This window comes from Larus michahellis, chromosome 5, assembly GCF_964199755.1.
Source record: "Larus michahellis chromosome 5, bLarMic1.1, whole genome shotgun sequence".
NCBI classification, from domain to species: Eukaryota; Metazoa; Chordata; class Aves; order Charadriiformes; family Laridae; genus Larus; species Larus michahellis.
The window spans coordinates 47811737-47839268 of record NC_133900.1 but is presented as its reverse complement, the minus strand read 5'-3'; the positions used below and the strand labels follow the sequence as shown (position 1 = coordinate 47839268).

The window sequence follows — 27532 nt, the reverse complement described above, 5'->3', positions numbered from 1 at the left end:
ACGACAATGGACGAGGGCTGCCTTGAGAGCTCACACAGGGATGGGGGAGACATCTGGGGTCCTTAGACCCCCGCTCCCGGTGCAAACAAAAAGCCCTGAGGGCAGCTTAATTTTGGGGGGGTGCGAGGAAATGTGCAGCCAGAACCTCTGAGCACACAGAGACACACACAGATGCTCGGGTCAGGCCGGCGCTCAGGACACGGTGCACGGTGCTGCACAGCACAGCGGCGGAGCTGGGGCTGCCAGCCCACTCCCACCCGTCCCGAAACCCCGACATTTTCCAGCTTCACCATCACCGTGGGGCTGCCCGACGCCGTGCAAAATCTACCTCCCCCCAACGCATCCCTCCAAGCTCCTCTTCCCCGGCAAGTAGTGCCTTAATTCCCGGGGTAAATTTAGCCATTTCCACGGCAAACAGGACGGTCCGGAGTGACATCAGGAAAGATCACAGCGGTTGGGTCCAGCGCAAACGAGATAACAGAAAGCTGGGTGATGCTACCCCAGGGCTTGACACTGCTCCCGGGGTGCTGGGGAGGGGGACACCTCCCGTGCCTGAAAGCAAACCCCAGCAGAAAGTTGTCCTCCCCCGCCCCTTCCCCAGTGCCGCCACGCTACTCACCCAGGAGGATCAGCGTGCAGAAGTAGAGGATGCCCCTCATCCTACCGCTCGGCACGGCTCGGATCACACCGACTCGGCTCGGCACGGCTCGGACCGACCGGCCCGGCACGGCTCGGCACGGCCGGCGCAGGCGGTGCCGGAGGATGCGCGGAGGCTGGGCAGGGCGGGAGGCGTCCCCGCCGCCCCGGCCCGGCCCTCCCGGGGCGAGCGCTCACACCGCCGCCGGCTCAGCCCCGCTCCGGCCCCGGGTCATGCCCGCAGCCGGGCCGGGCACCGCGGGCTCCCGCCGGCCGCTCTTCGCCGCATCCCTCCGGGGCAGTGCAGAGGGGGTCTTCTTTGGGTTTTAATATATTTTTTTTTCTCCTTTTTCTTTTTTTTTTTTTTTTTTTTTACCCTGCTCTTTCAGCAGCAAACTTCTGTCCGCGGGGCGCAGGCTCCGCCGTGCCCGAGCGGCCGGGCAGCCCTCGCCGCTTTCCCCGGGTGTCCTCCGCCGCCCCCGCCCCCGCCTCTCCGCGGGAGGGGCTTGGCGGCCCGTCCCCGCTCCTCCCCGCCTCCCCGGCCACCCATCCCTGTCCCCGGGGCAAGGCGGGGGGTCTCCCCCGACCCGGAGCAGCTCGTGGACCTGTGTCGTGGGGGAGCACCAAGCGCCCCGGGGCGTGGCCCCCTTTCAGGCCCTCCACCCCAAGGGTGTCTTCTTTCTCCCCCGCTGACCTCCCGGAGGGTCCCGGCGTCTCCCGCCCCCCGCCAAACCCTCATCTCTTTGCAGCCTCAGACAGGATGACAGCGCCAGCCCCATCCCCCTGGGACCTGTGTCCTGGTCTTGACAGTTTGCTAGCAGACACACAGCCCCAGAGTCTTGGGCCACATGCTACCACCCCTCCCAGTCATGATACCTTCCATTAACCCCCTGCAACACCCTCTTCCCCACCCCTCCAAAAACCACGTCTGTAAATTCAGGCTGTGAGCTTCCATAACCTTCCATCCAGGTCCTCACACCTCCTTCCCCATGGTGCACTGAGCACATCCAGCCCCTGCAAGAGATCCGTCACAATCGTCCCCTGTTTTTTCTCCCATCCCTCAGCCTCCCTCACCTTTAACCCCCATGTCCTAGTTGGTGACCCTCCTTTAGTAATCCAAGCAGCAGAGCCTGGCTCCTAAAGCCACCTCTTAATCTTTATGATGATGGGTATGCATCGTTTTCCACTACCTCCATTTCATGCATGGAGTAGCTGAGACACAAAATGTGAAGTGATATTGTCGGGTTCCCACAGTAGTTAACTGACCGACAGAGTAAGAAGCCTCATTTCCAAGTCAGTATTCTGTAAACACAGCCACCTCTGTTCTTCCTCCTAACGCAGGTTTGCCCTTTCAAAGATTCCCTTCCCTCTCCTCTCTTCTTTTTCTTTCTTTTCCTTTTCTATCCCTTCTTTTTCTTTCTTCTCTCCCCCCACTTTCCCTCTTCTCCTCTCCTTCGTCCTTCCTTCTCCGTCTCTCTTCTAAACACAGAGGCTCCTCTGGTGATTCAGGGAAGCACCGGGGCACTTTTTCCACGCTGAAAGCTCAAGCCGTGCTTTTGAATATTTGCAGCGAGAGTTTTCTCGAGAGCTGGGTCAGGTGTTCTAGCTAAACCGGTATTTAAGCGCTGCGGGAAGGTCTTTTTTCGCTGGAGCTGTTCGGGGTTCTTAACTCGCATTTCCTCGTGGCATCACCTCATTAGTCCTCCAGCGAGTCCTCCTAGGAAACCAGAGGAATTGCACATTTGTATTTTTCATGAGCAAAACAGAAAAGGGAAATAATTCATACGGCCATTTGTAGGTGTTACGTACAAAGCATAGGGAAGTCAGGAAAATACTGCTTTTTCTTTTCATTTTTTTTTTTTGTTTTTGGTTTTTCCTCTTGGCAAATCAAAAGGAAAGTGTGATCCCTGGCCTTCCTCTCCTCTTGAAAGTTTCTACCGTGTTCCAGTCTGGAGCTGTTCATTTAGCAGATTTTTTTAGTCCTCTGTCAGAATTGGAAAGTTGTAAATAAATGAATGTCTTTAATAACTCTGTTTAACATCCAAAATGAGCATTTCCTGAGCTACTCAGTGGGGAAAAAGAAAGTGTTAATAAAAACTCATTTGGAGTAAAAAAACATTACTCTTGAGCTGGGTTTTTTTTTTGGTTTTTTTTTTTTTTTACTTCTTAACAAGAGTATGATTATGTTTAAGCAAATTTCAAAATGAAATTGCAATGAGATGCAATTGAAACATCTAGCTGGGAAACTGGGGAAATGATTGGATTTTTCTGCTTATTATTATTTTTAATTATTTTGCAGATTCTTTTTTAGTGTTCTATTTTTGAAGTAGCTATTTGCCCAGGAAAAATAATATCACTGGAACAAATGTGAGTTTTTGTGGGGTTTTTAACAAATGAAAAAATATTTTCCTTGGAAAACGTCTGCCCTCCCCACAGGAATGAGATAATCCGATGTCCTTGGACCAAAGGAGGAGACCTGAGCCCCATCACCCTGTGCATTAAAGATGGGATGGGTTTGCCTTGGTGTCCCACCCAACGCAATGGTGCTGAGAGCAGGGACATGGGGACTTGCTTTCCCTGACACTGTGTCTTGTCCCCTTGTTGAGGTCTGAGCTGCAGGAAAACCTTCCTTTTGGGCAAAGGAGGGAAGCTGCATCAGCTTTCTCCATCAGCACAGCTGGAGCTGGAGGAGGCAACCCAAAGGCAGCTTTGCTCTCCCCTCTTGGGAGAGAGAGGACAGGATACAACCCCCCTCTTTAGACAAGGAGAAGCAGTCAAGAAAGCAGTGCTATGAAAGCAACATTTCTTCCTAAGTTTGAAGAAAAAAAAAGAGCAGGGTGTTTCAGGGATGGGAAAAGTCCAGGCATAGACAACCACCACCATTTGTCCCAACAGGAGGCATTTCCTGCATTTTCTGTAATTACTTGCATGTGGGGGCGGGGGGAACCCATGCACTGCGAAAAGCCACCCAGAAGAGACATGCTGCAAATACTGCGAAGAGAGAGGGATCATTGTTCCTTGCTCCCTTATTTATCAGATCTGGGCTTTCTCCTAATCACTGGGTGGATGGTGAAATGAATACAGTTAAGTAAAAAACGCTCCTTTCACGCACATACACACACCCCTTCTAAAATTACCTGCTACCTTTCCTTACAAATGAATCAAGGTATTGATCAGTCAGGTGTAAAAAAAACCCCATTGTTACTTATGTTAGACCTATCCCAAAAAGCTGCTCGCCAGAGCTCTGGACAACAGATTTAGCAAAGAAAGAATTGTTTGGGTGGGTCCATGGAGAAATCACTGGGCAGGAAAGGCACATAAAATATGCTGATTAAAAGAAAAGCTCTTGTGAGAATGAAAATAGTTACAATGGAAACTGGAACAGAACTTCTGTCTGCTTTCCCAAGTAAGATCACTGTGGAGGACCCTACCATGCACACTCACATGAAAATAGGTGGTCCCTAATCCAAAAAACCCCATGGAAACAAGCTGAGAGAACTGTAGCCATCTATTTTTATGACTGGTGAAGTGCTAATTGAGAGATTAAGGGATTCATGCAACTCATGAAAGTTGGAAAACCGCCAGGACCATTCCAGAACATCCATCCATCCATCCATCCCAGGACAGCACCCGTGCACAAATATTTCTTGCTTCAAAATGACTCTCAGGGAAACAGTAGCAGGCCTTTGGCGCATCACACACAGGGGACAAGAGAAGCACCTGCTGCCCAGGAGACATGCAGAGGTTTAGACTGAGAAAAAAGCTGTCTAAAAAAGTGTGGTGGGAAGTGTGAGAATCTGTGGAACCACCTGCGGTGGCAGAAAAAGCCAGGCAGATGTGGGGAGGATGCACCAGGCAGTGTGAGGCAGCATAGAAGCCCCACTCATTGACTATCTTGATCTCCAAAACTGGGAAGACCAGAGTACTTCCTGCCTCAGAAGTTTCTAGACCTCACTGTTTGGTACCATTTGGAAAATCTCAAAATTTGGACTAAGATAGGCAAAAAAAACCAAAAAAGCAACACACTTTTAGGTCGGCTCTGCAAACATTCTTGACGTATTTTCAGAAAAACCTGCTGATGAGCTGACCTTGTTGATATGATTGATAGGCTTGTGTTATAATTGCTCAAAGCTTCTTGAAACCCATCCAGCCTCACATCAGCTGTGTATAAACCCAATGGCTGCAGAAATCCAGAAATCCAGACCTTCTTCACTTTAGCAATGATCTGAATTTCCAAACTGAATCCTGTTTTACCTCTTGAGCTCAAAACATATGGGCCCTAAGCAAAAGTTTGTGTGCAAAGAGAAATACTCTACCAAAGTGATCTGCAGAACAACGCAGGAATACACTACCTGCTATGCCGAGAACGTTCAGAAACAGGAGTAAAAAGCATAAGCTGTCTCTCCTTCACCAGAAATGTTTGACAGCCTAGCCCAGGAGGAAAATCCAGGGGAGGTAAATCCAGTTGGACAGTCCTAGGGAAGGAGGAAAAAGTGATGGGCATCAAAGAGAGACGAAGGCAGGCCAAACCTCATTCTCTATGAGCAAAAATGGTCACCCAAAGGAGGTAGATCAGAGACAGGAGGAGTTTGCTGGAGGGGTTAAAGCTCAGGGACTGAGGAGGATAAACTCACCTCGCACCTTGTCTTCTGTCACAGGAGGATGTTTCCGAGCCAGCCAGCATAGGATGTTCTGCAGCAGAATGATTACTGGAGAGGTTCTCAGTGTCATGCCTTCCCTATGCGCATACACCTGTAGGACCCTCATTTGATGCCCTGCTGGGGGACAACACGGAGCAGGAGTAGCAGTTTTCATTGAAAGTCAATAGCATGCTTGACACTAGGATTCTGAGACTGCTAAACCTTTTCTGAATAACTTCCTTCAAAAATGATTTCCGCCTGCAGAGTCCCGTGAGAGTTTGTTCTCACTCACTTAATCTATGCTATATAATCCAAGATGTGGATCAGCTTGTCTAAATAGAGTGACTTTATCCTGAGTATGTTGTCTCTTCAGCCTGGAGAGACACAGGTGTGGGCAGAGAGGAGAGAGATCTATTTGGGAAAGGTGGATGGAGATCACCTGTCCTCTGAGGGCCAGGAAATTAAATAAGAAGGAAGCAGAGTGGATCTGCTGATTGGAAAAGGAGGATCTTTGGATTGCTGTTGCCTTGACACAGGATTTTGTGACTCTTAACAGCTAACATGGTTCCAAAAAGACAATCTCACAGAAGAGTGCTCCAAGCAAGGGTTGTTAATACACAGACCTCACCTGTGGCTCAGCAACTCCCAGAGCTGCAAGGTTGGAGGTTAGGGAAGTATTTTTAAAAGGTTTTGCCCCGTTCTGCCCTCATTCTTATTGTCTTCCTTAGATAGCCATTACTGACCACTGTCAGAAACAGATTAACCTTTTCCTGATCTGGAAAAGCTGCTGTAATGTTCATCCTTGCCTGCTGTGCTTGAGCACCAGCTTGCGTTACCTGCATCGCCTTGTTAATCAGGTGTTGTAGCTGCTGGATTTAAGAGGGAGAAGGCAGGAGGAGGGGCTTGGCTCGGCTCTGCCTTGTCAGCTGTTTGTGAGCGTGTAAGAGCTGTGAATTGGAAATTTGGCTGGGTTTTGACAGTTTAGGAATTGTTCCCCTTGCTGTTCTCTGCTGCTTGCAGACGTGTAGTTTTGTGACTCTGGTTGCTGAACTTCTGGGATAATGTCGCACAAATTAAATTGGGCTGGCAGGAGAGTAGGACACTTACTTGCTACCATTTAGGAGCAAACAAAAAACAAAACAAAAAAAATCCTGTGGCTGCTGCCAAGCCTTTCTAGGAAGATCTTAATTCTTCCAAGGGCTCTGCAGTGTCTCAGCACCTGTAGGGTGTTTAAACATTGCCAAGCAGGTTTGACTTTCCAGGAAAATACAGGGACCTTGGGAACCCTTGTACATTTTGCAAACTCTGCTCCTTTGTTGAGATCCTGGGAAGACTGAACTCCCAGCCGGGTCAATTGGGGGATCATACTGCTTTGTAGAGTTATACCATCAGTAAACACAGCAAATCACACTCCTCGCCTTGCTGGAGCGCAGCCAATCCTTGGGTGGGATACAGCGGGTTTAATCTGCCGCTGTTTGCAACTCTTTTGAGGTAAACAAAGGGAAAAGGGAATCTGAGTGATGTAATGACCCTAGCCCCTCTGTATTCTTCATATGTCCATTCATGGGATACATTGAAAAGAAAACACAGAAGTTGGGCAGACATTATACAGTGAAATGAGGGAAGAGATTACGGCTGATATCCGGTTATATGTTTCACCATAATGTAGGTAAGATCCCTCGGAAAAAAATAAATATTTCACCTTTGTTCCCAGTTAAGATGAACCATTGAAGAGGGTGGCAAAACCAAAGTGGGTCATGGAAATTCACTGAGAAATGAGAACTACAGGGAAGCTCTATCCCAAAAAACACCATATCAGAAGGACCGGCTGCTCTCCATCATCAGATCTCCAAGGACCAGCATGCATGACTTCGGACCTGGGAGCAAGGACTCAAAAGAAAACTGTCGAGTCAAGGTGCAGCCTCTGGGCTGTGGACCAGCAAAAACAGGGTTTACATTTGAAAGACAGAGGTAATCCAAGAGACATGAGAGATGCTTGCTGATGCTTAAAACTTTGCTGGGCTTTATACTATGGAGGGAAGGGGGCACTAAAGAGATAGAAAATGGCTAAGAGATTGTAGCATGCAAACCTGGTATTTTCTTGGATAAAATAAATTTTTGTAGGAAAAAAATGAGCATGTGAAGAATCTCCTTTCTTTGTATTTTAAATGAAGAATTGATGCAGTGCCATGGGGTAAACTTGTTACTCCATCAGGAGAAGGCAGAGTTTGATGAGGGAACTGTGTCAAAAGTAAAGAAGTGGCTAACAGGGAAATGTTATTGAAAAGTGCTGGACTGGGGAGCCCATCTATTAATGGAGTTTCTCCTGAATCTGTCTTGAAATTGATTTGTTTAGGGTTTGCAATAACAATTTTGGCCCCCCAGGTGGAAATGAAACGCTAATGAAGTCTGTTGATGGAACAAAGCTGAGAAACCTCCATGAAATGTAGGAGGAGCTGAATATCACAGAGGAGACCTCAAGAATGAGCAAAACCAGGATGAAATAGTACAAAATTAAAATCATGAACCTGAAAGTAAAGGGTTCCTTTAACAGGGCACTTAATATGCCATTTCTCTGTTGGAAATCATTCCCAGTTTGAGCCATGGCAATATAAACTGGTACTGGACATATACACATAGACTGAGGGGCAACATTTCTGGGTACCTGACTAGAGCCAGGCATTTATCCCATGTGAAAATGCTGAAGGCACCACAGCAAGATGCAGAAGGTGACTTCAGCTAGTGCATGAGTATCTCAAAAATCAAACAACCTGCTGCTGGAGGCTTCATACTTACCATAACACCACCTCCCCTGCAAAGTGTGGGGGAGGAAGGACTATTTTGGGAAAAATCCCCGGGTTAGACAGGCTCAACCGAGTGCTGTCCTTGCCAGGATGTGACACATTGTCTGGTCCAGCTTCCGACTCCTGAGATGGAGCCACTTCTAAATCCACTTAAGATGTGCAAACAGCCCTGTCAATAGCAGCTCGCCAAGCTGTGTGCTGAACTGTGGCTTTCTCTGGGCTGCAGTAGCCTTGGTAACTCTGGGAAAAAAATAACCTAATTTTCTCTTTCATCCATAAGCCGAACCCTTTAATTTGCTTTCAAGTGAATTAAACATAAGCCTCCATTTTTCTAATTCCTTTGTCCTAATTTAAAAGTACCGACATTTATCAAAGGAGTTTTCTAGATTTCCCATTTTCAGCTCATTGTTTTAGTATTTTTTAAATAAAACAGAGATTGACATTTTCATTGCTGAAATGCTTTCCTTCCCTCCTCCTTTTCTTAATAACATGGTGATATTGCGTTAATTTCTAAACTTTTTCTAATAACAAGGAGGGCAGCCTGTGTCCTGCTGCATAATCAAGGTGACTATGTTGTATAACTGAGCTATACTATCATCGACTTGTGTAACGCAAGACGATCTTTGAAGCAAACAAACTCATTCAGATATCTTGAATGCCATCTTAGTTCCTTTAATGTTCAACATACCGAATGACCCACGGTTCATCCCATGAAGTTATTAGAGGTAGCAGATACCTCAGAACAACCACAATGCTATGAAAACAGCTATATACCAGTGCCAATTTGTTTGTATTTCCAGAAACAGCAGCTGCCTGAATAACTTTCATCCTGCTATGATCCAGCTGCCCACCTTTTTTGAGAAAAGAGTTTCTCTTGTTTAGTGTTTGCACAATATTGCACTCATTGAGGCTGCCCTCTTGGAGGCAGCATGAGCATAAATGCAGCATAAAACACGTCCTGGGGCAAAAGGTCTTCTTCCCTGTGGTTGGGATCCCTCTTGGACAGTCTGTGCATTTGCTTTCCAAACTTGTTTTTCTTTTAGTAAATCACAGGGCTGGTGGAATGGTCTCAAAGCTGATGGACAGCCCTTGGGGACCAAAGTCCTCTGTTTATCCACTGGCATGGAGGGCTGACACTGGAAATATTTCCCACATGGCTTTGCTAACGTGTCTCAGAGCTTTCTCAGACAGACAAGAGGATGAAGTTCACCCATCTCTAGATGATAGCTCTGCTCCAGGCAGTGTTATTCTTCATTCCAGCACCAGGCTGTTTTTCAGTGATTCATGACAAATCTCCATTTTCCCCTCAGAATTTTGGGTTGTATTTTCTTTTGCTTTCTGACACTGATAGCCATTCTACCGTGCATTAAGCTATCTAAGAGCATCTGATCTTCCATCAGTGTCAATCTTGAGTCTTGGCATTTTGGGGGAAATGATGGGAAGTTCTTAGCGCTAGGCTTAATTCAACATCTCTCATGTTTGGTCCAGTCAAGGCCAAATTCTGAAGTTCATACTCTAATGACAGTCCCATCTGCTTAGAGAGGTCACTGTCTGTGCTGAGGACTAAAACAATCACTATTATAATAAGGGATATACAACAATGGATTCATACTTCCAACACATGGGGCAGTAGGGATGTACTAAGATCAGGAAGAGGACTAGATGCCAGCAGAAAGTATGTTGTATGTGGGGAAGAATGAATTTGAAAGCAAGTTTAAGCTAAGATTTTCTCACGCTTTGTGCTGGGATTTGGGAAAGTCTGCCATGAAAGCTTCTCCCTGGGACACAATGTTCTGTCTGCCCACCCCATATCCCCTTGCAGACACTGTAGTTTCCCCATGGTGTCCAGTCTTGCACACAGTGCCTCCTGCTTTGGATGGAATGATAAATGGAGTTGGACCAGCATGTGTAGGGTTGGACAAGTGTCAGAGAGTGGGTTAAGATTTGGGATAAAGACAGCTGCCCAGAGCCAGGATCTCATACCGTAAAGCAAAATGGAAGAATAGGCTTGAGAGCCAACATAAGCACTGAGATACCCATAATTTCCTAATTTCCACTGGCAGTAGCTTGGGTTCAACCCTTCAGTACAGAGGAATGAAAGAATAGCTGAGCATGGGACCATTGATTGCTGTAGCTCAGTTGCTACTGAGTCCACTCGTGAACAAGAGTAGATAGCAGGGTGTGTATGGGCTTCTCTCTCCATAAAATGTCCAGTGTTTTGGTCTCCCATTGGCAAGTCTGGTGCTGAGAGTGAGTGGAGACCTGCACTCCCCATTGTGTGGAAGTACCCTAAAGCATCCTGAGAAAAAGGCTACACAGCTGCTGGCCTCTTGTTAGGTAGAGTAGTCAGTCCAGGGCTACAGCTGGCAAATATATATCCTCCCCATTTTGTGGCACAGGTTATTTTTTTTGTTATTTATTGCCAGGAGTTGGAAGTCTAAAGGAAAAAAACATGTATGCTGTTTTTCAATGGACTTCTGTCCCTCACTCCCTGATGGACATTTTCTGTGGAAATGCTTTGCAAATAAAAAAGTGTTCTTTATGGAGCTGGAAAATACCATTTTAAAAGTAAAATAAGATTTCAGTCTCTTCTGGTAGCAATTAGGAATACAGGATATTGGTGCCTTTGAAAACTGAGCCTCTTATTTAACTGTCTAAATACAGATTTAATTTTCCTGCTTTTGGCACCTGAGCTTGAAAATTTTCTTCTTACAGATGAAAACAGAACATTATAGAAATTGAGTCTGTGCCATTTTTTTTCTGCTTTGTGAGAGATAAAAAAAAATGAAGAGGATCATATATCAGCATTTCCACCTCCTTTATTCTAACCACTTTGAACCGAAATCCCTCATGGATATCAGCTCTGGGCCGTTCTGGATATACCAAAAAGACTTTTTCTTTTCCACAGGGCCAGAGTTAGTCAACCCATGTCAAGTGGGCTAGCGTTAGTTGAGCCGTTTCCCTCTGGGGTCTCAATTGGGTTGCACTGAGAAGATAGCTTTCAGGTGGGAGAAAAAGGATCAGAAAAGGGACTCTGTAAATTCATGGGGAAGACACAAAACCTTAGCAGAATCCTGTTACAACACACGATGCTGTACAAAATAGTCTTTTGGAGGTCTGTGCTCCCATAAGACATGCTTTCCAGCCTGCTTGGGGTCTGGGGAGGTCATCTATTCAGCACAGCTCCATCACCCTTCACGGTGACTGTGCTAGCAGCTGGTGAACTCTTTATAGCACTGTCTGACACATCAACTCTTGCAGCTCCAACTGCAGCAGTCCACACATTACAACACAGCAGCCAATTCAAGTCCAAGTCCTGCAAGCCATCCAGTGACATCTCATTGGAGGGGTGCAGCAGATATAGAGCAATAGATATGGTTTCTCCATACCATATCGTGAAAAAGTCTTTCTGACTTCTCGTACGTTTGCTGGTAAAATTCACTCGTACCTCAGGAGAAACCATGGAAGATGACTGAGAAGAAGGGATGGGAGATGTACTCCTGGCTGTACCCCAGCCTTTGGACCCAGGGCAAAACAGTTTGTCTCTGCATACCTTCTTCTCCTATCCTTTTCCCAGCTCCGATCAGCAGTTCTTTGAGATAGGCTTTACCTACCTCTACCCTTTTTTCAATTATATGCCTAACAAGGCTTTGAACTCAGTGGTAGTCTCTAGACACTTCTGGAATTTGATTAAGAAAGCAAGTGCAAAGTGGAAGCATGGGGTGATTCACACCTACATTCCCTCAGCCTCTTGCCTTTCCTCTGTCTCTTGTGTGGGGTGCCTTGCCCAGGGCGCTGCACAGGGCATGGGGGTCTAGCTTTGAACACCAGAGGAGAGGTCCCTCGGGGGCTATCACTGCAACTGCAGCTCCAGGGTCTCCATGTGGTAGATCATCTTTCCAGCCAAGCTGTTTTCTTTAGGGGTGAGTGAAGTGGAGGGCGCGGGAGGGGAGAGGGATTTGAGTGTTACAGAAATTGGAGGAGGACGTTTTCATCAGCTTTGATGATAATGGGGAAAACAGAGGGGCCGGGGCTGCCTCTGGTAAATGCGTTCCTGAGGAGTGATGGGCTGTCGTGTCAGTATGTTGTATTTGGTTTTGCTCCCAAAGGCTGATTTAATGAAGAAAAATTCAGCAGGGAAAAAGGAAATGCACACACAGAGGGAAATGCCTCTGCTGCTGGAGGGGCTGTGAGCGCGGTGGGGTGGGAGGACAGGGCGGTCCTCAGAAGTGTTTCCACATTTGTAATTAATTGGATAGGTCCAGGCAGGTGGACCTGCCAAAATCATTGATGAGCTGAACTGTGGGGACCTCTGAGGTTCCTCCCATGCCAGCACCCCTCCAGCCAGGTGGCGCTTGGACCTCAGGCCCCTCTTCACTACTTTGTATAGAAAGATTCAGCCTCAGGTTGGCCCTTGGCACCCTGCAAAGAGCACTGGCCTCGCTCTCCACAACCACCCGGTGGAGAGAGGAAAAACAGCTCACACACATCAGAGACACTCAGACAGGGACAGTGAGAAGCAATAACATGTTGGTGTTTTCTGTAATTTTCTCATCATTCTTTTTCCCCACTGTTTTCTCCTGGAGGAGGGGAGTAGAGAGAGGAGCAAAGACAAAGCGAACAACAGAGCAAAAGTACAGGAGAAAAAGAAAAGAAAGAAAGGAAAGGCATTTCCAAATCTGACTTTTCCATTTTTTCCACACATTTATGATAACTGCCCTCACTCGCCGCCCAGTCCCACTGGCTGGTACATCTTCCCATCTGTGATTTCACGCCTTGAGGAGCACCTTTCCACGGCAGCCACTCTGCCCTGCATGTGCTGCCTGACAAAATCTTCCCATTTGTCCCCAGAGCCAAACCTCCGGCTTCCCATACCCAGTGAATTCACTATAATTGCCATAATCTGCTGCCTATTAAATCTGATAGCTCTGTTATCACTGTTAATAACAACTAATTAGTGAGGCTGTCACAGGGAGTGGTTCTGTAAGGGAAGGTATTTGTCCTTAACTTCACATAAAGGCTCTGTATTAAATCAGAGGAAGACACACGACTTCAAGGGCGTCGGCACTTGGTAACTTTTAGTCCCTAGCAGTGAAATGGAAACGCTCCCTTGACTTCTTTCCCAAGGAGCCGGCTTTGCACATTTGCCAAAACGAAAAATTAATTGGAAAGGAGTTACCAAAACTCCTAAATGGCAGCAAAAAACCAAACCTAACCAAAACAAACAAACAAAAAAACAACCAAAAAAGCAAACTGCAAAAATGCCAGCAGGGCAGGAAAATGGGAGCCAGGATGGCGAAAAGCAGCAGGGTGCAGGCGGCTCTGGGCAGATGCGGGGCAGGAGGGTGAGGATGGGAACTGAAGGTGGAATAAAAGGGGAAAGGCCTGTCTTTTCTTGACATAGTTGGAAGTACCAGACCCCCTCCACACCTCAAAAGATTTGTTGAAAGCTGGCAAAGATTGCCTCTGAACAGTGAAGGATGTTTTCAGTTTTGATGACGAAACACGAACACTTTTCCCACAGTCATTTTTTCCTGGTGAAAACCTGCTCAGTAAAAAGAAAAAAATAACCCACACTTCTCATTCCTAATACTATTATTTCCTCCGTGACTCAAAACCTCCATAAACCAGAACCTAAATAGCTGCTTTGTCAGGAGAGGGGAGGCATTGGAAAGGAGATGACTGCTCGCCCTGAACCCTGACACTTCTTACTTTGCAACGGGATTGCCTGAGATTCAGGTTTTTGAGAAACACGCTCCCAGAGCTGCTGCAGCAGGAACGGGGCTTGAGAAGATGGAGATGTTAACAGGAAAAGGTAGCAAATAAATACACCCCTGAACCATTTTTTCACGTGAAAAGACATATTTAGGACCTGTTTCACAGTACAGCTAGATGAGAAGTGAGCATCCGCTCCCACGAGCCGTTATTGAAGTAAAAGAAAGGCTACCAAAATAAAACCCCTTCCATGCTCCAGTCCAAGCAGAACCAGGCCCCTTTGCTCCTCAGCAGAAACAACCCTCCATCATCCATCATAGGTGCTTATTGAGTGAAACTCTTACTTACAAATAGCCATGAAGACCTTAATCGCTTTGGCAGTGAGTGCCTTTGCTTTCCAATATTTGATAAAAAATTCCAAATCTTTATGGTCTCTCTTTAATTAGAGCAGCAGCAATTTTGTGAGATGATGGATGGTCTCGTGATGACTTTGCTAAGGTGGCCTCACGCTGCTGCCGGGTTCAGGAGGTGAAGCTGCCGGTTTTCGGTTTGTTTTACTGCTGCTGCTGCTTCTGGGGTTTTGGCATCTGTTTTAATTTGTAAGACAAATAAGGGCTGGTCCTAAAAGTTCCTTAATGCATGTTTGGAACTACTCTATGATTCTATGACATTGTGAAGGGAAATGATTGTGTAAAAGATGCCACAGGGATTAGCTTTTGGTTCTGTCCTTTACTCTTCCTCTTTTTCCTTTAGCCCTTAAAACTGTTGCCGGTGGGTCACCTGCAGCCAATATTCTCCCTCTGAGATTGGAGGGGGACCAATATCACATCCAGAAAGGTACATTTTCTAATGCTCAAAGCACTGGTGTGAGCATTCAGATATACAGGTTCATCCCTTTGCTTTGGCACGCAGAGACTAACATCCTTGAAACTGTCATTTCTGCTGCCAGAGCCTGCCTCAGTTTCCCCAATTATAAAAAATCAGCAGTGCTTAGGAGAGGTGCCAGGGGCTTAAGAATTATTTGGAGGTAAAAAGTCATTACATGAAACATGCTTTTGCAGGAAGACAAAGACATACTCTGCACAACCGTCCTGTTGGTTTTGAACCAGGATTGTTGTTTTCCTTCCCAGGATTCATTGGAGATCTTCCCTTCACATGTCATTGCTGTCAGCACATACAGATGTTTGCGAAAGAGGCAGATGTTGGCAGTCCCTGCAGATGGTGAGCCAACTGGCAGCAAAGTGACTCGTTGCCAGGACTCTTCCTTCCTCACATACCTCAATCTTGCCCCAACCTGTCTCAGGGGTACGTCTGGTGGGATGTCTTCCCTGGTAAACATGGAAGACAAGGCTGGAACTCAAAATATATGTCAACCTGATTGCTGGAGACGGTCACTGAGAGCTCTCTTGAGCCAGAGGGGAGAAACAGGTGGTTTTAGGGTGCAACTCTTCTTGCCCCAAGGTGCACGCCTGCATCTGCTCAAATGAACCGTGTCTTCTTAGCTCCATTGATTCTGAAGAGCAACAGCTGTGATTAGGCACCTGCACTGCAAGCATCCGAAGGCTGGTGAGATGAATCTCATGCTCTGGGTCTGTAATGGCAGCTAATCTCGATAACAAATGGATGCCACTTCTAGAAGACTGTGAGTCCACGTAACAAGAGAGCAGCAGCAGCAGCAGCGTGTATGTTTGACGTTCAGGGCTGTTTGTCCCTGTCCTGCCAGGCAAGTCCCGCTTCAAAAGCTGTTTCTGAGGTGTCACATTTGTTCTGGTCTCAGGTTCAAAACACCAGGTCAACGCAAAAGTGAACAAAGCTGTTGTGTGTCCTGTCCACACAGGACTAGGGCAAAAATAGCGGCTTCAACAGCAGCAGCAATTTGCAGCATGCGTTTACATATACACAGGCACCCCCTTTCCAAAACACAGCAGACCAGCTTCCAGATTGCTGTCTCAGTTGCCACAATGTAAATCAAGATCAGCTTGAATTGTGATGGAGTTTGCTGCCCCGAGCACACGGGCAGATGTTCCACCTGCAGAGTTAGCAGCCGCAGCCAGAAAGCTGTGCCCCATGCGGCAGAGGGGAAGGAGAGATTTCCCTGGGAAAAGAAACTTCTCCATCCTAATACAGCTAAATATATGCTTTCAATTGCAGACTACAAAGTGAGTGATTTTAGGTGCTGGGTTTTGATATCATAATGTGCCCTATTTTCCATCTTTCAGGCATGAATAATGGAGTGTTGTGTCTGCGAATGCACCAGTCTTTCAGGATGCTGGCAGAGGAAGCGCAAATCTCCAGAGCTCTCCCGCGACCGTTCTCCTTTCATCTAATCCTGGGGCCAGGCAATCACTAGAAGTGCACTCAGTGGCCAGCAAAGAGCTGGCCTTATTGCTGTCAGAGGAGCTGGGCACAGAGGTGTGTGCAAGCGTGCGGAAGGAACGGGCCAGCTTCACCCCACAAACAGCAATCCAGCCGTGGGACTGTCGCTGGGTTCACATCATGCAGAAACGCTGCATATAAATCCATGAACAGGCTCTGCTGACGGTGCACACAGCTACAGGAGGTGAGCATTTGCTCCCTGTAAAGCAACAGGTGGGTCACACAGGGAGGAGGCCAAGGTGCTGCATTTGGATGTATCTGGGGCTGTTCTGGAGCCCGGAATAAGTTTGCAGGAGCAGCTTTGCTGGGCAAACAAATCTCCAGGTAAGTAGTTTTTTTGTGCAAGGGGACAATCCACTGGACTCATCTACTCCAGGCACCCAGGCACTAGGTCCAACCACAAACATAACACTGCCAAGTCCACCACTAAACTATGTTCCTAAGCGCCATGTCTACACATCTTTTAAATATCTCCAGGGACTCCAAGAATACAACATTTCTCCTGGTCTTCTTCACCAATGCCCCTGCTCAAGGAGCTCTTGGGTTTTTCCCTGGTGATAATCTGTTACATGTATCGTGCAAGATCAAATTCACACTTCCATCTCCACTCCTTGAGATGGGTATCTGGATGAGCAGGTTCTCAAGCTGGAACCCAAGGCCCTTAAAACCCTGGAAGACATCAGTCCCAAATGGGTCCTTTACAGGGGACAATTATAACCTATGAGGTCTGAAACCTGTCAAGCTGACATGCAAACGTGTCACAGAGTGCTCTATGGAATGGAGATTTGAAACTTGGTGGTCCTCCTGTTTCTACCATTGCCCAAGGCCACTTTTCTCTGACATCAGGGTGAGGAGCGTTGCAGCCACATCTCAACCCTGTCCTTGGGAGAGATTAATCACAGAATCACAGAATCTTCATGGTTGGAAAGGACCCTTAAGATCGTCGAGTCCAACCAAACAACCTACAATCTCTGCCACTAGAGCATGCCCTGAAGTGCCACATCTAGATGTTTCTTAAACACCTCTAGGGATGGTGACTCAACCACCTCCCTGGGCAGGCTGTTCCAGTGCCTGACCACTCTTTCAGTAAAGTTATTCTTCCTAATATCTAATCTAAACCTCCCCTGCTGCAGCTTCAGACCATTTCCTCTGGTCCTGTCATTATTTACTTGGGAGAAGAGGCCAACACCCACCTCTCTCCAACCTCCTTTCAGGTAGCTGTAGATCTACTCTTCGACAAAGTCTTGGGATGGTACAAAACAGCAGGGAACCAACCTCCATTCTCATTTGGATTTGGGAGGGATCATCTTCTGCACCTGAGGGCTTTCTAGGGTCGGGTGCCTGCCTGGCCTCAATCTGGCCTCCTGTCATCGCAGTTTGACTGTCCTAGTGGCTGTGGCAGGGAGATGCTAAAGCAAACCAACAAGACCATCACAGGCAGACAACCTTCTTGTGTATACACTACTTGTGTCAGATGTCTTGTCCTTCCTTTTGCTAACCAGCAATGAAAATTAAAATGTTAAAAAAGTATTCTGATGCAAGTTGGATTTGTCCTCATTGGATGTTCTGGTGCCTCTGATGCTTTTTGAAGGCATTTCTGGACAGGAGGGAGGTGTTTACAGCAGAATTCAGATTCAGGCTCCGAATCGAGTTACATTTCAAAGTCCTCAGATCTTATATTGGATTAGGAGGAATTTGGATCTGCCTTTGGCAGCTGTCTCCACAATTTGGAGAATTCAGAGCCAGAAATTGGCACCAATTTCAAAGCTTTTTTTCCTGGCGCTTCAGCGCCTTGATGTTAGTATCATCCATTGATTCATTATCTCAAATGATGTAAGTACAGCCCAGAGGCAGGTTTGAACTGAAACTTTTGAGAACCCTTCCAAGTTTTCTAAGATATTCCAAGACTTTGACCTTGCCAGCCTTTAAGGTGAATGTGGCTGGCAAATGTTTTGTTCTTTCCTGAAAACAGAGATAAAATCAAAACAGAAAAGCTTCTGTTCTTTCAAGGATAAAAAAACAACCTTTCACTGAACCCAGTGTTTTGTGAGGTTTTGGCAAAAAGTTTCTCTGAGTTCAGTCTTCGATGAGAAATGTGAGCATTTTCAACGTAAGACAACACTTTCCACACACAAAAAATAAATAAAATAAAATTGTTTCATTGCCCTCAAATCATTCTTAAAAATGTTGTAATTGAAACATTCTAACAGCTACCCCCTGGATACAATGCCACTTTTTAATGTATTGAATCACCTTCTAGAAGAAATCCTGCCAAACTGTGCTTTTCTTAAATCCTTATTGTCCAGACTTCCTCATCCTGAATCAAGTGATTGACGGATGTCATATCTATTTCCATTCACACTTAGGTAGCTGACAGCATCACACACCCCATGATTTTTCTCTTCAGTACTTCATAGTTTCTGCAAAGCCAATGCCCAGATAATTGTTCCTTTGCTGGCTTCCCATCTGACCATTGGGCCAAATACTTCTGCCATGGAGGATATTGCCTCCTGAAGGATGACTCATTGTATTACTACTTCAGAGAGTGCTTTCCAGTTTATTAGTTGGGAATCTTCCATTTCGTTAACCAGGAAGTTTTTTGTGGGTTTTGTTTGGTTGGTTGGTTGGTTTTTTTAAGCGTCATAACATCCTAGATCTTTCTTGGCACTCTCCAACTAGTGTTTCCAATAACCACTCCAATAGTGAGGAAAAGCATTCTTCTAAAGGACTATATTCTCCCACATCTTCTCTTGCAGCTTTTAAAATTAGGTGCTATTATGACTTTCCATCAGGGAAGCATTTGAGGATATTCTTTTCTTCCAATCACAATTATAATATATCCCCTTGTAGTTCATCTCCTCCCTGGGCTGGAGGATAGCAGCACAGAAGCACAGCTTCCTACCCCAGAATTTCATCAGCTATGATAATTTTCTGCCTACTCCAGGAAGCTGAACAGAAGCAGAAGGATGTCAGCAGGAGTTGTGCAGAGTTATTTTTCCTCCCTTGTACTTTTCAAGATCCTTCTGCTGTTCAAAGGGAAAGGCATTTCCCAGACACAACCCATAACGCCTGGACAGACTAAACCATATGGTCTATAGGCTTTGGTTTTCCTTCTGAAATGGGAAATCCCTGGGTTAATGGTGAGGACAACTCCCTTCTGTGAGATGGTTTATGATTCCCACGTGTTCCAGGAGCATTTCCTAAGGGTCCCTGCCTGGAGCTGTGTGTCAACGCGCATTTTACAAGCTTTGCTCCATGAACAAAGTGTCTGGTTTCCCATGGGGTCATATCTCATGGTCATCTGGTATTGCTGTCTAAGAAGATAGTTGCATTAAAATTTCCATTTTATTGTTGCATTTTTTTACCATGCTGGGGAATACAGGAAGATCTCTTTGTCTTATACTCTCTTTTATCTAGAAAATAGTAAACCCACCTAAATTTTCTTAGGAAGCTAGAGCTTGCAACTTTCAGAATGCTATTGGCACGCACAGTTTTGACAGTCCTTTTCCACCCCAGAGGCCAACGTTGAGCTCAGGGCTACTGTATTTTCAGGGCCAGTCCACAGCTGTGCCAAGAAACAGCTATGCCATGTTCAAGAGTTCCTGTGATTCAAGAGGAGAGTCCAGAGAGGCTCCAGGTGCATTTCATCTCATCTCATCTCATCTCAAAACTGCCCTTTCTGTTTCTTCAAGGAGGTGCAGACATAATAATGGGGGCCCTATGAATCTCCAAGCCAGGCCCTCTTGCAAATACTGATGTCTGTGTGGGGTTTTGTGTGACCTTCCCCCACCATCACCTTCATCCAATTTCCAGAGCGTGGAGGGGCTTCTCAGCCATACTGGGTCCCATCAGCCATAACAATCTCCTTGTCTTGCTCCATGAGGCAAGGTGGAGACAGTCGGGGTGGAGGCAGCCTCCATCACCTCTGCAAAACTGGCTTTAGCCCCACCAGAGGCCCCATTGTCCTGTTATATGACCCTGAAAAGGGAGGACTCCTTTACTCCATGATGGTGCTGAAGGAAGAGGATGTGCTACATTAAAGAAGTTGCTTGTCCTGAAACTTTAGCAGCACCAGTTGACCCCAGATGACTCTCTCCTCTTATTTATCTGGATTTTATGCTGCCTGACCCTCTCTCCCTCTCTCTCCCCCTTTATTCCCGGGGAGCAAGAAATAGAAATCAGGATTCAGTGTTGTCCATATAATGAGAACCCTAGGCCTTGATTCTCAGCTGGTGTAAATGAATGTATATCCAGCAGCTCCACTGGTGTCAATATGCACTTAGGGTGAGCATCGACCCCCTTCCCCCCAGTCCATTTCGGTCCTCTCTGTAATGCTGTAAAATAAAATGCACATGTAAAAAGATGTCTTTCTTTTTCTCTTTTTCCCTGACAGACTTTACAGAAGAGCAATTTCCCCAAAGTGTTCTCTAGAAGCAGCATAAAGTATGGCTTGATTAGTTTGCAAGCTTTTTTTTTGTGCTGCAGCTGCCCAGAAATCAGGCTGAGAGCACGGGTGGGAAACTTTGCAGCTCACAGCCTGAGTGCAAAGAATTTCTGCCTGTTTAGCTGGTCTTTTGCCTCCAAAGATGCTCTTTTGCTGTGCTTTCCCCCTGGGGCTGCAGAAGCAACTGTTTCCTTAATGGTATTTCTTGGTTTGTTGGGTATTTTTGTTTTTCGTTGGTTTACTTTTTCTTTCTCTGTCATTCTTTTTATATATATAAAAAGGGTGTATGTAGAGAGGGAGAGGTGTTGAGCATAGATTCAATGCTGAGTTGACAGGACACAGAACAGAGTCCTCTCTCAGGAGAATACAAATGTTTCAGGAAAGGAAATCCCAGATTGTTTGAATTTCAGTGCTAACAGCCCCAACATATGTCTGAGTCTTCAAGGAGATTTACAGGGGAGATTTGCGTTGGGGTGACTGGACATTTTCTCTTCCCACCTTCCCCCTGCCACTACTGAGACCCACCAGCTCCCCATTCCTGTGATGAGGGAAGCATTTACACCCATTGTCTCTCAACAGCAGCATGTCAGATCCTGCTTTGGACCTGGTCCACCTCTAGAAAACTACCACAAAAAATCACATCTGGTGTCAGAAGGCCACCTTGGACACCCTCAAGCTCCTTGGGTCCTGACAATAGACTAAGTGAGGTCCTGCAGAGCTCAGCACTGAAATCTGTCCTGTACTGTGATATACTGAGCAAAGATGAAGCAAAGTCCAGGGCCAGAAAACCCAATACAGCTTTGTACTTTGGGGAGGATCCTAAAATGTGCCTGAAAACTGGGCTGAGTTGTGCTGTTGAACTGTAAGAACAGTTAAGTACAGAGGCTCATGAGATGTGAACACCTTTCCTTACTCAACCGTATCCCTCCGCAAATAAAGCCCTGTGTTTGAGAACAAAACATACTTTCTCTCTTTGTTTACAACTGTGAAGACCAGGACCTTTGACCATGGTTATTGCCCAGTCTCTTTCTCATGGTTGACTGTCTTTTTTCTACCTTTGGAATATATTTAAGATCTCTTGCCTGCTGTGGATTCCCTGGTGCCTAATACAGGAGCCCATGTTTTGCCCATCCCCTCTGAGCTCATGGGTCTCTCTCCCCCACCTGGCTGCTTTTCCCAAACTTTGTTAGCTCTTAGAACTTCCTCTCTGCTTTTAAACTAGTTGAAACTGATAAATGGATTCAGGAGTTGTTGCAAGGAGGAGAGGGAGGAGGAGTGAAGGAAAGACCTAGAAACAGACAGAAATAACCCCAGCTCTTTAAGAAAAATGCTGTGGGTATATCTGGCTGCTACAGTCTGGAGTGGACAACATGGAGGCACTGCAAATCACAAGAAATCTGTAAGAAATATGACTCACATTCACAATTGACATGAGACCAGAATTCAGGCATTTGGGCTGCTTTTTTTGGTAGCAATTTTTGGATGGTGTCTATCTACCAGATTCTGGGCCAGACCCTGCAGGTCATACTGCAGGTCTCCATAGGAAGCATAGACAAGCCAGAATGCTCTTGTGAGCATATTTAAATAGAGACTGCAAGTCCTGTGAGACACTGGGCACTGTGTTAGCATAAGACACCCCAAGGGAGCAAATTCTGTTCCTTTTCTGTGCTCATTGCCCCATTCCTAGGAGAGAAAAACAGGACAACGGGATCAGATGAAGTGCTATGGGCAGAGGTGCTCCCCTCAGGGAGCTAATGTGAGCTGAGCTCTTTCCTCCTCTGATGCTGCTTCTTCTGCAGGAAGAGAACGTGCTGGCAGTGGCATGGTGTCACGCTCATTAAAGTGACTCCAAGGCGCCCTGCTCATTGACTTACCCTTTCCACATCCGGCACCTTGCCCTAGCACTGTCTCCAGCCCTACCCATCTTCTAAGGACTGATGTCCTTCCAGCTGAAGCCTCAGCAGAGTCAAGGACTGCCAGCATGCAGGAAGCTGTCGAGAAGTTCAGAAAGCTTTTTTTCTTCTCTGTTTTTCTCTCGAATCTTTATTTTAAATTACTGTCTATAAGCACAGACTATTTATAATCAGGAGAAGGTACTCCACCCACACTACCAAGAGATACAGCATGGTTCAGATCAAGGTTCAGAGCTTGGGAATCATTCTTTTTCAGGTCCCTGGTTTTACTGGAAAATCAATAAAAAACAACTGATGTAAGTCAAACCCAACTATTTCCCTTCTCCTTTTCAGACAAATGAAAAAAACTGAGAAAACAATCATTTAGGGTCAATCCAAAATATTTCTTTGACCACCTAATTACATTTTTTGCTTCATATATGTTATTAAAAATAAACAGGTCACTCTGAGAGAAATTCCACTTTGAAATGACAAATACAAGCTGAAAGGTTTTGGTTTGAAATTGCTCTGGTGTTTCTGATGTGAAACATAAGACAGGTTGAAAAGAAACATTTTGACATTTCCCTTACATCATCCCCATGCTTTTATTTTCATAGGAAGCCATCAGCTACGCTCAGCCCATATTCACAAATAACACACTGCCCGAAACCCTCCATTTTTAATTGAATTAATTCTTTGTGAAAAATGACTCTCTGGACTCTACACAACATTTGGTCCAAGACAGTCAAAAACTTTTAATTTCTGCTTTCTTCCTTTGGAGTTTGCTGGTCACCCAGCAACAGTGAGGACAGTCATGATTTGGCGATTACAGCCCAAAATGAGAGGGACAATAGATCACTCCTTTTCTATGTGGAGAAGGGGGGAAAAGAGGGGAGAACTGACAAAAATCTTTCCTGAGGAAGACTTCAAGGCAGCGACCCCAGAAGGACTGCAGAGCTCAACCCATCATCAGGGGTATGTTTGACCCATCAGGACCAGGCACAGCCCAGCGCCTGGGTGTGGGAGCAGACCAGCAGCCAGATGCAGGTGGAGAAACATCGCTGGCCACCCTGGCTCTTAGACCTACTGTGAGGAAGGAGAGGACAGTGAATTCTCCCAAGGGCTGCCTCAGGGGTACGTTGTAAAGGAGACCTTCTTTGTTTCTTTGTGAAAATCTTCTTTTTAGCATCTCTCTTCAGCCAGCACTTTCACAGACGGTAGTTTAAATTGGATAATCATCTGGGTTAAAGTAAGTCTTCCTCTTGTTGCAAACCAGACATTATTCTGCTGGTTTTCCTGCTCCTTACACACGTCTCTCTATAATGGCATCAAAGAGAGAGGGCAGCACAATTGTTAGATACAGCCCCAAAGAGATAAAGAAGACATCGTTTTGTGATACACGGCATCTACCCCACGAGCATGCACATGTATGCCATAACCCAGCACAGTCCTCTTTAAGGGATTTTAGATTGACATACATTGCCAGGAGGAAGAATTTTCCAGGAGCAGAGGATTTTGCCAATAACACTGATACTTCCAAGGGCGTGTGAAAGTGTATCTTTGTTAGTCCTGAGCCTGCAACCGCCCCAGCTTTGCTCAGCTCTCACTTTAAATGAACTGTGATCAATTAAAAGCTCTGCTCACTACTTATTCAAAGAGCATATAAATCTTCAGAGTCTCTTTTTTCCTCTTGGACTGCCTTTGGAAGTCTGAAAATAAAGCCAGCGCCAATTCTAAATATTTCATGTCTCCATGTTCCGAAGCTCAAATGAGTCTGACAGCTCTGGTAAGCTGAAAGGAAACAACCAGAAATCTTGGGAAAAAAGCTCACCTCCTATCATGTCTAAAGGGAAAGCATTCCTTTAGGTTTTCTTGCTTCTTTGGATGAATGTGGACTTGCAGGAGGACAAACAGGAGGGCTCCAGCGCTGTTTGTTGTTAGGTTGCTGTTGAAATCCAGCTGTAAAGACCCAAAGGAACTTCTCACTCATCTGAAATTATTTCAGTCTGGAGAGCAGATATCCCAGCAAGCTGCTATGAAGCAGCTGCAAATTGGCTTTAAGAGGTGGGGGATAATATTCTTCTACCTGGAGGTGCATGTTCCTAACTCGTAGCTCCTCACTAAATACAGTGGGCCAAGAACATTGAGCCTGTATGGCTATTTCCCCTCCCGTGCCTCTTTTGAGGGTAAATGCAGGACCACGCTTTCCCAGGCTGTCAATGTGGCACTTTGGAACATGTCCCACATTCATTTAAAATAAATAAATCCATGTTGGACCCACTTTCTCATGCTAATCAAGTCACTGGAGACAGTGAAGACAAATGGTGTGGGACACTGCCTGTGCTTACCGGGGAGGGAATGACACCCCTGCCCCTTGCTAAGGCCAGATTCATAGCCCAGTGACTGCAGCTTTCCCTCAATTAGCACTGCTGGGTGCTCCAGGACTGTGTTTAGCACAACCACAGGTCACTGCACAGGCAATCTTATCCTCAAACAGGAACTGGTGCTGGCTAGGGACCAAAACTCGATCTCGCCGGTGGGCGTTGGAAGTGTAACCATGAATTTGTTCTACCTGCCCGCCATTGCTTCAGGGATACTGATGGCCATATGGACTATTAGAGCAGGCAGAGGGTGACTCCTTTCCTTTTGTAAATGCGGTCTATCTCCTGTAGCTGAGAGTGAAAGGCTGCTTCTCTTCCTAGACCCTTACCTTGTTGATGCCCCTATCTATGAAAGCTGCTGGACTCAGGCTGCAATAAGAACAACAGCTCTAGTGTCCTGTCTTCAGTGTAACTCTGCTGTTCAGGATCCTACCTGATAACCCACCTAAGCCAGCCAAAGAAAGTGGCTTGATTTACATGAAGTGATAATCTAGACTGGTGTCAAAAAGCAGGGGGAAGAGGCAAAGTTCCATAAACCCAGAGGTGGATGCCTAGAAAACTCATTAAAAGCCCTCAAAATACAATGGATAAAGAATCCTCAGTGGGCCATAATGTCTGTGTAACCCAGTGGGCAGCTGACACCACATTTATCTTCCAAATGTTACCTCTCGTCTGTTAAAACACATTATCAGAGCAGATCTGTGTTGCTGGAGGATTGGAAACATAAACACTCCAATTAAAATCTTTATCAGTCAGACAATGCCTGAGAATTAAAGTCCTGTGCTGAGCCTGTCCGTCTCCCACTGATGCCCCTTAAGATACACTGCTGAAAAAGCTTTGCAAAGTATGCTGGGGAAAACACCGTCCTTTTGCTGCTTGTCAGCTAATTGTGTGTTGCTGTGGCTTTTTTTTGTTGCTGTTGTGTTTTGGTTTTTCTCTATCCCCCAGCATTGAAAATTCATTAGTCACAAGGGCGTGAGGTTAAATGGCACTGCGTGCAAGTCACATTTTATTTTAGGTTGCATAAGCTTCACAGAATTTCTGCCTAATGCTTTTGCATTCTCTCATGCCCTCTCCTCCGCCTTTCCATTATTCTTGTCAGTGTAACAACTAACAAGACTGATCTTGTTCACTGCTTTCTGATCTGTTCTCCTCTTCCCAGCTCTCAGTTTACAGTAGTTTTTATTGTAATACCGCTGAATAGGAAAGATTCAAAGGTACAAAGAACCGTGAGGGATTTGCTTCCCGTCAGTCTCTGTTGAAGCACAGGTGGTTTCGTGCCCTTGAAATCTCACCAACACTGAGAAACTGGGGGATCTTACAGTGATCTCTAAATTAATGCTCACGTTGGTCTTGTTCTATCTCCTCCCTGCTTCCTTTCGGTACTCAAGTTCATTGGTCAAGGAGTATGGAAGCTAAAAGAGGTAACAGGTTTCCACCAGCTGGGAAGCTGACCTATGATGCCTTTTAATAGCAGATCATGTGGTCTTGGCTCTGTATTTTTATTCTTGTTCTTTATTTCATGAGCAGCATAGTGATGCTGGAGTGTCTTCGCTTCCTATTTACGCTGTAATTATGGTCATTTGGTTTCACATCATATGAAGTCTTTAAACTTTAAATCTCTAGGACTTTAAATCAGTGTACACATCTCCATCTGAATTAGCTGCCCACCCTCCATTTTGATTCAAGGGAGCAAAATGGGTATTTCTAGGAATGACTCATCACCTCCTAAGTAAATTTCGAAAATAGACCAGATGACTTGTATCCTGTTTTGCCCCATTGGCTACAAAGGGAGCCCAGGTCATAGCTCCAGTGGAGACTTCTATATTGCAGACCTGTCTACTTGGTCAGAGGAACCCCACTGTAAATGACTGGCTCAAGAGTGGGCATGTAGATGGAGGGTGTTTAGTGTTAGGGTTAGGGAAGATTCAAGCAGAACCAGAGTTTCTGGGATGGACACTAGGTCATCCGGATTATGGTTTTTTTAAGAATGATGATAGTGGTCCTTTCTAGCTGTAAGACTCTTTCAGCTATATTTCTTGCCTAATGTCTTTGAGAAATTTGCTGCACTCTAAAGATAAGGCACAGAGACAGCTCTGGGTAGGAAAACATGAGGTTTAATGAGGATGTGGGGTGGGTTGTACATGGAAGGAAATGTTAGGGTGAAGAGAGGAGTATTTATGGCGTATCTGCTAATGCTTTGCTGGTTTTGGCTGTTCACCTGCAACTGCCAAAGGATCTCAGGAAGTTACTGGGAGTACTCATACTTGGGTGTATTGAACCTTGGGCTATATTTACTGTGTGTGCCAGGTTCAGGAGTTGGTGACATTTAATACATGCTCAAACAAAAAAAGTAAGGGTGTCCGTGTTCATCCCGACAGTGATGCAGTGTTGATGCTGGTGGGAGATGCTGGCTGATGGGACACAGGTGAAAGCCTATCCTACACAAAGCACATGGACCATGAACATGCAATACACCTGTCTTCCAAGGAAGTTTATCCTCTGGGGCAAAGCGTCAGGCCTTCTCAGGGAACACTTTAACTAGGATGCAACTTTTTTAACACTTATTTTGACCTTGGATAAACATGACTTGGGTATTTTGCTAGTGCCCAACCAGGTTACTTAACATGCAGTTCAGAAAAAC

At 45.9% G+C, this 27532-nt stretch overlaps 1 protein-coding gene and 1 long non-coding RNA gene across 3 annotated transcripts in view; both read right to left on the bottom strand.

The window, feature by feature from the left end:
- GFRA4 (GDNF family receptor alpha 4) overlaps window positions 1-1489 on the bottom strand; it is a 76680-nt gene extending 75191 nt beyond the window's left edge. For both annotated transcript variants that reach the window (XM_074587193.1, XM_074587194.1), the window contains exon 1: window positions 620-1489. In XM_074587193.1, the coding sequence (XP_074443294.1) occupies window positions 620-659 (40 nt within the window). In that variant the 5' untranslated portion in view covers window positions 660-1489. The remainder of the gene's footprint in view (window positions 1-619) is intronic.
- Window positions 1490-1724: 235 nt separating this feature from the next.
- On the bottom strand, window positions 1725-5395 carry LOC141743921 (uncharacterized). The gene is made up of 3 exons (XR_012587251.1): window positions 5271-5395; window positions 4989-5111; window positions 1725-2353 (listed from the first exon to the last, which is right to left on the bottom strand). It is a non-coding gene; the product is annotated as an uncharacterized LOC141743921 (long non-coding RNA).
- Between the last annotated feature and the right edge of the window lie 22137 nt (window positions 5396-27532).